The 12,990-nt window shown below is 39.0% G+C and overlaps 2 protein-coding genes across 2 annotated transcripts in view; both read right to left on the reverse strand.

Annotated features, from left to right (window-relative positions):
• LOC141433508 (isovaleryl-CoA dehydrogenase, mitochondrial) overlaps positions 1 to 3,212 on the reverse strand; it is a gene marked incomplete in the record, with an annotated part of 24,194 nt that extends 20,982 nt beyond the window's left edge. Inside the window, 1 exon segment of the mRNA XM_074095571.1 lies at positions 3,113 to 3,212.
• Papss (3'-phosphoadenosine 5'-phosphosulfate synthase) overlaps positions 1 to 12,990 on the reverse strand; it is a 45,437-nt gene that overhangs the window by 10,881 nt on the left and 21,566 nt on the right. The window contains exons 6-11 of the mRNA XM_074095566.1: positions 11,223 to 11,363; positions 9,883 to 9,945; positions 8,841 to 9,080; positions 7,941 to 8,096; positions 7,091 to 7,196; positions 651 to 793 (exon numbers count right to left, since the gene is read on the reverse strand). Coding sequence (XP_073951667.1) covers positions 651 to 793; positions 7,091 to 7,196; positions 7,941 to 8,096; positions 8,841 to 9,080; positions 9,883 to 9,945; positions 11,223 to 11,363 — 849 coding nt within the window. The remainder of the gene's footprint in view (positions 1 to 650; positions 794 to 7,090; positions 7,197 to 7,940; positions 8,097 to 8,840; positions 9,081 to 9,882; positions 9,946 to 11,222; positions 11,364 to 12,990) is intronic.

Raw genomic sequence — 12,990 nt, forward strand, 5'->3', positions numbered from 1 at the left:
ACGTTTTCTGCGAGTGCGAGAACATACAATTATCAGGGGGGTGGCAGTTGGCCCCCTTGCCCCCCCCTGGATACGCCCATGGCCTACCATTTAGGTATTTAGAGAAAGTTTCCGCGTGGGAAATCGATTAAGGAATTCTTCGCAGTCAAAGTCGCGGACAAGCTAGTAAGTAATAAAAAGTATTAATGTTAAGATAAACTAGATGTTGTATTATTACTTGCTCGTAACAATTCGACCTTTCTAAAAAAATATCAAAAGGATCATGATGCACCATTAGACTATGTACAGTCGCCAGCATTAATATCTGCCACAGTTGAGCGTGCAAAAATATCTGACACGTCCTTCCGGCTCTAGAAATAAGTCGTATCAGATATTTATGCAGACTTGTTGTGTCAGATATTGGTGCTGGTGACTGTACGTACTATGCGGCTTACCACGCCATTTTAGCGCGCCGTCTTTTTCTCAAGCGATACTTTGAAGAGGGACGGCGCGCTAAAACCGCGCTGTCGTGTGCCATGTCTCAGATGACTTGACTTTTAAAGGCACCCATGTCGTGTCATATCATATCTAGCATATTAAAAATTTTGCATGCACCGTAAGAAAGATTTTCTGAGTGTGCAAAAAAGCAAACTTTCAAGTAATTAACATACCTCAGTAGGGCCAGCATACATCATAGGGGACGGGAAGATGGCCAGAACGGTCGCCTGCGGGTCTAGCACACCTTCGCTTAGTACCGCTTTGTGCTGATTTATGCGTGTCTCCAGAGGAACGTCGTCGTCTTTTGTCCAGCCGCCTTTAATTAACAATGACAACGTGGTAAGCCTTAGATTGGAACATATAATTTGATTATTAACAAAACATTATTACGAAGATAACTTTTTTTATTGACATTTTAAAAGCCATAGTGTTTAATCACTATGAACGCCCATAAACATGAAAGTTCTTAGGTTATGTATACCTACCTGGAAGCGCAAAAAAAAAAAGCCATCCCATCAGAGATAGTAATACGCATAGATAATACGTTAATAACCTATGAATATTTTTAAAAGTAATGTTATTCAGGTATATTTAATTTATTTATGGTCTGAGTGGAGAGGAGTCTTGGGGGAGGCCTTATGTCCAGCAGTGGACGTCTTTCGGCTGAAATGATGATGACGATGATGATCAATGTTATTTATACGCCCGATTGATGTTCCAAGCACATTTACAAAACTTACCAAAAAAGTTTCAGATTTTAATTATTTAAGAATAATTTCCGTTCCATAGGAAAAAAATATAACTTGTTTACTTCAGAGAAAATACATTAATATAACTCGTGACTATATCTTAATTTAATAGGTACCATATTATATCCAATTAGTAAATTTATTACTAACAATGAACATGTATCATCAATCATCATGTACCAGCAACTTTTAAAAAGGGGCACAATTCTCGTAGCTTAACGTCTCTGTCGAGACCACGGCTGTCATTTGAGTTAAAGTCTTATGTTTAGGCTTTAAGATTTGTTTCCTTCTCTCATTTCGATGACTGCCGATCGATTCCGATTGGTTACGTGTATTCCTTGCCCGTACACAATCGCGATGAGACAGTTGGGTTAACTTGGGTTTGGGGGTGAGACTACTTACCGGATGTACAATACCAACATGATATTTTGTGTACACGCCCATAGAAACTTGTCAGTTAGTCACCAGTTTGTATGGGCGTGTACACGAAATATCGAGTCGGTATTTCCATGTTGGTATTATCCGTACCGGTAAATAGTGTCACCCAGACAGTTGACATCTGATCTGACGTCTGTCAAGTCAAACGTCAAAGTTTGAAAGAAATAGTTCAGTTTAGTTACTGTTTATTTCTTCACCTTCAGTTACTCAATTCAGTACTTAAGTTTACTTCACTTTTTATTTTAGTTTGAAGGTATGTACCCGCCAAATAGTTTGTGTACTTGTTTATAATTCAAAAGAAGTTAAAACTTAATTGATATCGTAATTAATTAAACCAAAGCATTCTCATTCAAGTAAGTAGAAATAATGACATCCGTGCTAGGTATTTCACATATTTCATTATTAAGTACATGTTTTTTAACTAGGCATATCAGTTAGCTAAGCTGGGGCACGTAATACCTACATACGTATTATAAGTAGAAGTATCAGTTTCTTAGAAACACGAGTTAAGTAACATAATGAATGAAGTAGTGTCAAATTTCACTGAATGTGAAATTAAGTTTCTGAGCTTACGCGATTAAAACAACCGCTTGGCAGTGTGTTAATATAAAAACCATGGGATTCAAAACCTTTCGGGGTTCGTCTATTGACATAGAATTTTTAAATCAACAAGAAGTTATAAAGCCTCAAAATACTAGTGGAAAAAAATCCGAATTTACTTGTGTAAAAAAATATGTTTTTAGGGTTCTATACCCAAAGAATGCCAATGGGTTCCTATTACTGAGATTCCGCTGTCTGTCTGTCTGTCCATCTGTCTGTCACAGGGCTCTATCTCTTGAGCCGTAATAGCTAGACACTTGAAATTTTCACAGATTATGTATTACTGTGGACGCTATAACAATAAATACTAAAAATAAAATAAGTAAAGTTAAAAATTAAAAGGGGGTTGTCATACAAGAAACATGTTTTATTTAGCATGATTTGGTTGCTAGGCTTTAGTATTCGTTGTTAGGCAGGCAAGGTGACAGCCGACAGTAGCTAGGGGCTAGTCGATTTGTCTTGACAAATACTTTGGTAACGAGGGGCAAAAAATTCAGTTAGAAATTAGAATTTTTAACAAACTTATTAAGTACTGAACTTTAAAACATTTTAAAACATTGTACAGAGGTACGGAACCGTTTATATACGAGTCTGACTCACACTTGACCAATTTTTTTTATTTGTTGCCAATTTTTTTTACGATGCGCTATGTGTGCGAGCCAATTTAACACTTCGCCGGATTTTTAAACGGTTTTTTTAAGTAATAAGTATGTAAGTTGGATGACAATGCAAGTACAGTCAGCAAAAAGCTTGTATTAAAACTTAATTTTTAACAGAAACTTATTTAAGTGCGAATCTGGCTAAGTTAGGTACATGTCCTTTTTTTAAAACATGCTTCTCTTTGTCTAGGTATCCAGCAACATCATTACAGTCATCTTAAGAAAGCGAACAATTTGACTGAAGGCACTGCATTAAACTCATACAACCTCTGAATATGCCATTGGAATGGATGAAACTAGACATTGGTGACAAGAAACCATCTAGTTTTTTGTGGCTCCTGAAAGGTCTGAACAAAGAGCCAAATATGGATTCATTCATAAAGTATGTGTGGTTAAGTAAACTGCCTCATGAAGCTCAGATGATACTGGCAGCTATGCCTGAGAAAAATTTGGATGACCTCGCCAAAGCTGCTGATGGTATTGTGGAGGTCATCAGATCTGCTCCTAAGAAAGAGACTTCTACTGATGAACTAAAGAAACAAATTGAGGAGCTTAGTGCTAAGGTCAACAAGTTGACTCTTGATGTTAGAAGCCTTGAGTCCAGGCCAAAATGTTGCCATACCCAGACACGAGGAAGATCTAAAAGCCGTGGGAATTCTAACAATCAGACACGTCGCCCACCATCGCGTAGACGATCGAAAAGTCGCAACAGATCTGTAGCTAAGGGCAGGCAGTCGCAATCGCGCGGTAGAATCGAGAAATGGTGCTGGTACCATGTTTGTTATGGAATTCGCGCACGTAACTGCATTCAACCTTGTTCTTTTTAATTCTATAAATAACTCAAACTGATTAGGAACTTGTTTAACAACAATACATTTCTAAAGCTAAATTTCTCATTTTTCATTTTAAGGGTGAAGACCAAAAGTTGCACACCGTTAAAGCTGCGTTAGCACGTAGTAACGCAGCTTTAACGCTGTGCAACTTTTTGGTCTTCACCGTTAATCATCCAGCTTTAAACCTAACACAAACTTAACTGACGCCGTGGTCATAACTAGAACAAATGTCGCACTCTAAAATGTCCATTAAGGTCAACATTAAATTTGCACATAGAGTAGTATGCCTATAGAGAAACACAAGAGCGACATCACCAGTTCATATGTGGCATGGCATCATAGTGACCAAATTTGGAATAAAATAACATGCGGAAATATGTCTCACTCTTTCAATTGAAGTATTTAAATTACAAGGTATCTTAAACTTAAGTTACAAAATATAATTAGGTTTTAAAAAATAAACAGCTTGATATTTGAATCATTGTATCCAGACTATTTTGATTAATTTGTTGTTGACATATGACATAACGCAACTCGTTAACTGTGGTATGCTGTGGTAGTTGGTCGTTCAGTTGTCACTATAACTGTAATATTTTCTAGACATTTGACAGCCATCATTTGGTGCATACCTATTTCGTTGAGAACATTCGAAATCGAAATGCCGCCGATGATTTTAATTTTCCAAAATGTAACGTTGGTCCCGACGTTGTTATTGTGAACTCCGGTCTGAACTAGCAATGGCAATTCTATCCATCCTAACTCAAATACCTATTTACACAGAAATGTCTACATCGCCTCTTATCACATAACATTCTCTCGCTGGCCTAAATGATTCTTAGAAGTACTTATGCAATTCGAAACCTGTTTATAAACACGACGTAAGTTTTTATACACTTTATACATTTAGTATTTTAGCTTCTTGGCGTTATCATATGATAGTAAAAACTAACAAGAGAAATAACTATAATGTTTTAAACTGTGATTTCACTCATACATAACATTACAACACCCAGGACTTATCACGTTTAACGAAACTGCAATGTGGCCGAAACTTGTTCCATTAATTTTGATAAGTCATATATTGTAACAGTTATGTTATGACTGGGGAGATGAAATCTAGTCTAAAATATAGAATAAAAGCACAAGTCTCATCATCCTATTAGGAATCCAACTGCTGGGAAACTACCTATTCTCTTTCCGCTCGTCTTTGCCAGTTTGGATCAAAACGGTCCAAATAATCCCGCCATCGCATCATCTCTTTTTTTGGCCTGCTTCTGCTCTGATACCCGTCCTTTGCATATTTGCCATTGAGCTATTAATTTGCATACCTAAACAAAAGCTTCGCAATTTGTAAAATCAGCAGCAAAAACGATTTGCAAAATCAGCGGACTATGAGGTTGTCATTTTCTTGCCGTGTAGTTTTATCTATTACTTATTATACACCGTTATTTTATTCTGACGATAATACGAGTAAAAAATGTTATATGAACATAGTTGTACTTGAACAAAATGCTTAGCACGGCCTTGCAGTCTTCAACCAATCTGACAATCAGTAATCATTTTAACGTTACACCAAGATTAATGATTCCTCAATTCTACATTTATATACACTCCAATTGTAAAATCCATTCACAGATTTATTTATGTTTGTCCATGCAGATTACAGTTCAACTACACCAAGTTAACATAAAACAATTCCCGATGTCTTCACACAATTTCCACGCAGGCTTTGTCAACGTACCATCCGAACTGTATAAGCATTTGCGTCAAAACTACGGATCGTTTAGACCAGAGTCGTTCATCAGGACGCTATGGATGAAGCAGATGCCACCTGAAGTACAACTAATTCTCGCAGCGTTTCACGACAAAGACATTGAGGAAATCACAGCAGTGGCCGACTCCGTGATGCGTGTTATCGAAACGAATGTCAAAAAGAACGACATTGCCTATAGAGATTTGTTGCTTTTGCAAAGGTTTGACATGCTGAGCGACAAAGTAGAAAAGTTGGCTTCCGACGTGCGGTGGTTACTTAAATGGAAAACAGCCAAAGAAAAAGCTTTGGGAGTTGGAGAATTACTGTGCGATGACGTGGTAATGCAGCCTGCACCCGAAACGTGGCGTATACGATCTCCAAGGTCTAAGAGCTTGGTAAAGTCACCTAATCCGGAAAGCTGGCGTGTAAGGGCTCAGAAGTCTAAAGGGGTGCTAAAGCCACCTACACCGGAACCTTGGCGGATAGGATCTCAGATTCGTGTCAGATCGCCGAGCCCTACTAGTAGATCCAAGTTGCCGTGTCTGAATAGTCCGCGAAAAGAAAGCCTGGCGTCAGTTAATACTTATAATAATGTACAAATCTAAAGGATTAATAAACTATATAAATATATTACCAGAATATGATGATATACACCGTGTTTTTTTTGATACCCGTTAACTTCGGCAGACGGCTCAGTTCATTGATATGAATTACCTGATAATTAAAACTAAGTTTTCAATCATCATGATTAAATATTAAAAAAAAAAAAAAATTTTTTTTTTTTTGGAAAAAAAAAAACAGTCATTGTTAATAGTTAAATCTGAAAAATAAACACGAACTTGTCAATAGTTAAATTTAAACAAACTTTTGATTATAAATAAATACAAAGTTGTCAAATACCCTACTTTTAAAATCCTGTTCAGTATGTTTTATCCACTAAATATAAACAAACATACTAACAAAGTTTGCCTATATTATGAAAGTATTAATTATAGATAGAAATTAAGATTCGCAAGCGCCAAGCGCAGCGTAGGACGTCCACCAACGAAATGGACGGATGACTGCAGGTCCATGGTGGATGCAGGCCGCTTCCAACCGAAGCCATTGGAGGTCTATGAGGGAGGACTAAGTCCAATTCTATGGTGTTAAGGAAAAGGACTCATCTCCTTACTGCCGTGACAACTAATAATGTTTCGAACCAATGAGTGCAAATATCTCATTTTTTTTAACCCCCGACGCAAAAAGAGGGGTGTTATAAGTTCCACCGCTATGTGTGTCTGTCTGTCTGTCTGTGTTTATGTCTGTGGCATCGTAGCTCTTAAACGGGTGGACCGATTTAAATGCGGTTTTTTATTTGAAAGCAGGTTTTCTAGCGATGGTTCTTAGATATGTTTCATCAAAATCGGTTCAGTCTTTGAGATATTGAACATTGAAGTGACAAAGTCGGAGGTTTTCCAACTTTTTGTTTGTTAGGTTATTGACTCATCTCCTGTTTCCGTAACACCACAGAATTGCCCAACACTAGACGTCCTACGGCTGATATGCTGATGATAATGGTGAAATGAAGATTATGTTACTTACCAAGTGGATGCAGCAAGAGAACTGGTTTCTTGTAACCCCTCTCCGTGAGCTGGCGATGTGTGTCTTGCATGAGGAGAGCGTGGCCGTTATGGATTGGATTACGCAACTGTAGACAAAAATGTACTATTTCTTAGCACATAGCTAGCTAATAAGGCAGCTAATACTGTACAGGTTGGTATTTGAAAACTTGTGAATTAGCCATATCCTACATCAGGGATCACCAATTAGATTCTTGACGGGACCAGTTTTTTGAATAATATTATCATCGCGGTCCGGTCGTCCGTTGTCAAATTGATGGCAACTAAGACAATTAAAGCGCGGGATACGTCTCAGTAATACAAGTTACTTTACTTAAGGTTCGCATAAAATAGGTCGGCGGTCGGGATGCGGACCGCAGTCCGCCATTTGGTGACCCCTGTCCTACATATTGCTATGAAAATATAAACTACCTACCCAAAAGATAATTAGGGGCAACGTCATTCAATTAAATGTATTCAGATAAAAACGCAAACGTATTTTTGATTTACATTTTACCAATTAAACTCAAGTGGCCCTTATTTTCTTTTAACTAGTATAGAATATAATATGTTTAGAGAAGAAAATCGATTGAAACTTTAATCACAGTACAAACGCCATACACGCCATAAACGGTACAATAGTGACAGGTTGCTAAAAGTGGCTCCGAAGCGGTAGCGTGTCGTGTGCTCTGCCTACCCCATTTGGGAATACAGGCGTGATGGTTGTGTGTGTGTTGTACAGCCACTTCTACTCCCATAAGGAACTATCGCCCGCGTCAACTTATCATTCAAAACTTTGACCATTATTCAACAAACGACAGAGATTGTCACACCTGGAATGCAAACACAGCGTCGGCGCCTAACTCCTTGAATTTGGCACGCAACTCGTTCGGCGTGAGGCGGTACGAATCCAGCCCATCGTGCCAGCGGATGCGCTCAAACACTTCCAGGTGGCCACCGACCAGCCAGTCGCCGGATTCTTCGATCATCTGGAATCAAAAAAATATTCCATGTACCTTCGATATACTGGGCGATACGGGAGACGTGAGCGGGACCAACCCTGTACCCACAGTAATTGACAATGGATCGGTCACAATCATATCCGAGTTAAACTCCCACACTGACCATGCAATCACAACATCTCTTGTGGAAACAGCTGAGCGGAGCGAGGCGAGGTAAACGAAGCGTTTCTATTGGTTAGTGAAAACCACATTCCTGGCAACACATCCACGCACATTATTGGTGGAAACGCTGCTTTGGTGCCGACAGCTACAAGCGGTCGATGTTGGGTGATCGATCTGTAGTTTCAGAAATTGACTTTTTCAATAAACGCACCGCTCAATCTGTTCGTTCGCAGTCGCAGCCAAACATACAGTCGGCGTGCGGTCGAGTCTCGCTACGCTGCCGGCACCGAAAAGCATTCACAGCAATTGCACAGGGACTGAATGGAGCAGTTCGGTTGAAGTTGACTTCGACCGTAACACAACTGCTCTCGTGTAGTTGGTCTCGACTGCTCTAAGCAGTCCGTGTACGGAGATCTTACGTTCCGATTCAATTGACCACCTCAAACTCGTTCGCTTTACGGCCTCGCAATGGATTATTCGCAGTAGTTCCTTTGGCAAAACAGAAAAGAAGTATTATAAGTAGGAAAAGAAAGGAACTACTGCGAGTAATCCCTCACAATGTAACTCGCACGACTTTTCTTACACATCTAAATTGGGCTCAACACTTACCTTAATGTAAGGGTGTCCGTTATTATTAATAGTGAACTGCTTCCCGCATCTATACTCTTTCCTGTGTGGGTAGAACTCAGGCGCGCGTAATATGGCCACCGGTTTCCCGCCATAGACAAGTGCGATGGCCTCCGCTCCGGCCAGTTTGTCTTTGACTTCTGTCGCGACAGGCAACACTACGGGCACTGATTGGTTGACCACAGAACCATCGGCCAGTGTGAGACTGTTGAAGTTCAAAGCCTGAAAAGAAAAGGTTCTGGTAAGATAGTATGATGGGATAGGACAAATTGAATAGGCTATTTGAAACACCATAAATTGTCATACTTGTTACGGAATGTCAAAATTTTATATATTAATTAACAACAATTTACTATTTATTTATTCATTTTAAAGTTATTAAAAATTAAATTTTACGGTTCATTGAAAGGTAATTTGGTTAAGTGGCGTAGCACTTTAAATTTGGACTTTATCTACCAATTATTTGGGCCTTAATTCTATAGATATATTTTTTTCCCATCATTTAACTAAAGATAATTATCATATTGCTGCTTGAGTTGAAATTCATGTATTTAGTATCTAAGCTGATCATGACAGGGTACATCCTCTTCGATATTAATGATTATTAAATGTATGTTACAAATCAACCGATCACATCTTTACAATCCTACTAATATTATAAATGCGAATGTTGTATCTGTCTGTATGTTCAAGCCTAAGGGCCTACGCTAACTGACGCGATTAGCACGGAGCGGGTGGGCCTATTGAAAACTAGTATGAGCAGCTTCTATTTTACTTGCAACCGCAGGCGTGCACCCGCTTCATGCACTCCCGCCAGCTAGCGTAGGCCCTTAGGAACGGGACAGATTGTAATCAAACTTGGTATGTAGATAGCTGGATCTTAACAAAAACACAGACTACTTTTTATTCAGACGTTTAGATATTCTTACGCGAATTCGAGTTCACGGAGCTGCAAGAAAAATTACTGCGGACGAGACATCACTATTATATCCCGGCATTAAGTGAAATAAGGACGTAAAGTTACCTGAAGATATTCGTTTTCCCGCATAAATCCTTTGAGAGGGTAAGCCCAACCTTCTGAAAGTACCTGAAATTGAAGAACTCAGTTTAAAATAAATATTTTCCCAAATCGGCTCAATCTGTCAAGTAATCGGGGAATAAAAACAGCTCACAACGAACTTAGATTCTCATCATAACCATCATCAAGTCAGCGGAAAGACGTCCACTGCTGGACATAGGCCTCCCCCAAGGCTCTCCACTCAGAGGGGTTGTGCTTTCGGCATCCACCGCGATCCCGCGATCTTAACCAGGTCATCACTCCATCTTGTTGGAAGCCTGCCGACAGCTCGTCTCCCGATCCGCGGACGCCATTCGAGAACCTTCTGACCCCATCGGTCAGATCAGAAAGATTCTCATCCTGGTTTTAAAATAGTTCATTTCCATAGGTTTGTTCTGTCTCAGCATGTTGGTTCAGCGGTATAGAAACAGACTTGTAAGTTTAAAGTTTATATCTAGGTAGGACGCGACTTAGTTTTAATATTTATGTAGTTTAAAGTTTTATTTTTAAAGCTTATTTATACTTTTTTTTAAAAGCATGATTTCATAAAAAAAGCTTATAGCAAACCTCGGTCGGCCAGGTACTTATATGTATAAAGCTAAAACAAGATTTTTTACAATAAGCTTATTAAAATGCAGTCCGGTTTTTCTACCTGTTAGCCATTTGACAAAACCTTAAGCTGGCAGCCACGCATGATTACATGCGCCACAAAAAATTACCTGCTTTAGATTAATTATTAAAATAAGATACACGTGTCACTCTCGTATTAATAGTCAAAGTATGTCCGACATGTTTCGACCCAACCTGTGGTGGGAACCCTACATGTGACAATAATAATTGTGATGAAGCTTTCGTCTTCAACCTGTTGGTGCAGGTGGTGATCCGAGTTATCGTTAATTTTAGCGTTTTTGTTCAACAGTGGATGTCTTTAGGCTGATGACAACAATCTTACTGTATGTGTGTGTATGTTGTTACTCCTTCACCCTAAAACGGCTGAACGGATTTGGATGAAAATTGGTATGTAGATAGCTGGAGATCAGGAATAACAAATAGGCTACTTTTTATCCCGATATTCCTACGGGATAGGGATAAAATCTCGAAATCTCATTTACTGGTTATAGAATCATGAAATTTGGCATGGTTGCTTTTAGTGCAACGTCAATGAAAACCACCATATATTTCTTGGGAATCCCCGCGCGAATTTAGTTCAATCCCGGAATTTCAATTCAACTGCTAGATCCATGGTTTACACGTGCAAAGCCGCGGGTATACACGTGGGGTTATATAAAGTAAATCTCGTCTCTTACCTGCACCCACATGAGGTCCAGCGTGCTGATTTCGACCTGAGGCAACTCAGCGGCCTCCTCAATAGCACTACTCAACCTGTTGCCGTATATGAACAGCTCTTCGACGCCCGACTGGCTGCCTTCGAAGCTTGGGATGATGCCCTGGAAGATTAAAAAAACCGGCTAAGCGAGCCTTCCCTAGTGAATTTTACGGAGGTTCCTATCTATTTATTTGTATTGGTTTCTATATCGAAATGGCTGTGAAGAGATAGTTTTTAAGCTATAAGACCGTCTGTTGAAAGACTTCCTTTTTTATTAACCCAATAGCCAATCAACTATTTTACCGACACTTTGGGCGTCTCCTGCGTTACCAAAATTGTCTCTGGCATGACCAAAAAATCGTACTTCAAAAAGATAAAATCAAAATCAAAATATACTTTATTTTCTAGAATACAGTCAAGTGGATGTTGATGTGTATTACAAAAGTGATAAAAAAGAATAAAAAAAAAGATATTTCACGGTTCAATAGGTTGAACTTACGTAGCATGTATTCATGTACACCATCTATTAAATTACAGAAAAAAACATGTTTACTTATAAAAGTCTGCAATTGTTTGAAAAATGTCGCGGACAGATTAGTGTCGGTAAAAAAGTTGATTGGCCCTTGCTTTTCATTTTCAACCTGTATAATCTATGTGCTGTAAGTTTTTGCAATAAGTGAATAAATGTTTCTCTTTCTTTCTTTCTTTCTTCGTTGTCTACTCTGCTTTTTATATTATGTATGATTTAAAAAAATAATGTAATGTAATGTCATTAATTGAGAACTTTTTTGGTCAATCAACTTTTCAGTGTTGCTATTCTGTCCCGTAACTCTCGAGACATTAGTAATACACTTTGTTAACGCCTAGCAGTGTGTGTATCGACGGCGCACTCACACACGCATACCGCGACCGGCGCGGCAAGTTGAACAATTTTAGGCCAAAAAACTGGTTTCCTGGCCATAACTTTTGTGTTAATGAGTTTCAAATGAAAACCCTCGACCAGTTGACTAAATATTCATTTTTTTCAAAATCCGGTAGACAAAAATGGAGATAAAAGATTGGAGAACCGATAGCCGTTTGACTTATAATTCTATCTGTAGTGCAAAAGTAGGAGATACGATTCAAAACTTGTCGAAAATCGATGAAAACCTCGGGTAGCCCCTTAATTTATTTACTCTTTTTTTTTGTAATTCTTTTGCTCGGCAAGTAAAAGCCATTTAAAGTTCAAAACCCTTTTATTTCTGCGACCACAACTCTACGCCCTAGCTGACAGCACCAGAGTTCGCTTCACACTTTGTAAGTAAAATGTTTGCATACCATTAATGCTAATGGAAGCTGTGGTGGCCGAGTGGTTTGACCTATGGCCTCTCAAGCAGAGGTTCGTGGGTTCAAACCCCGGCTCGCACCTCTGAGTTTTTCAAAATTCATGTGCGGAATTACATTTGAAATTTACCACGAGCTTTACAGTGAAGGAAAACATCGTGAGGAAACCTGCACAAACCTGCGAAGCAATTCAATGGTGTGTGTGAAGTTCCCAACCCGCACTGGGCCCGCGTAGGAACTACTGTCCAAGCCCTCTCATTCTGAGGGGAGGCCTGTGCCCTGCATATAGGCTGGGATGATGAATGCTAATGCATTAGATGAGCCATGAAGGAATTCCCTTAAAACTGTCACAACTTCTAACTTTTCATTGATTTGTACCCCATAAAATTATACTTTTAATAAGTAACTCAGAAGACGTTACCATG

Source organism: Choristoneura fumiferana, chromosome 12 (genome assembly GCF_025370935.1).
Source record: "Choristoneura fumiferana chromosome 12, NRCan_CFum_1, whole genome shotgun sequence".
Taxonomy (NCBI): Eukaryota; Metazoa; Arthropoda; class Insecta; order Lepidoptera; family Tortricidae; genus Choristoneura; species Choristoneura fumiferana.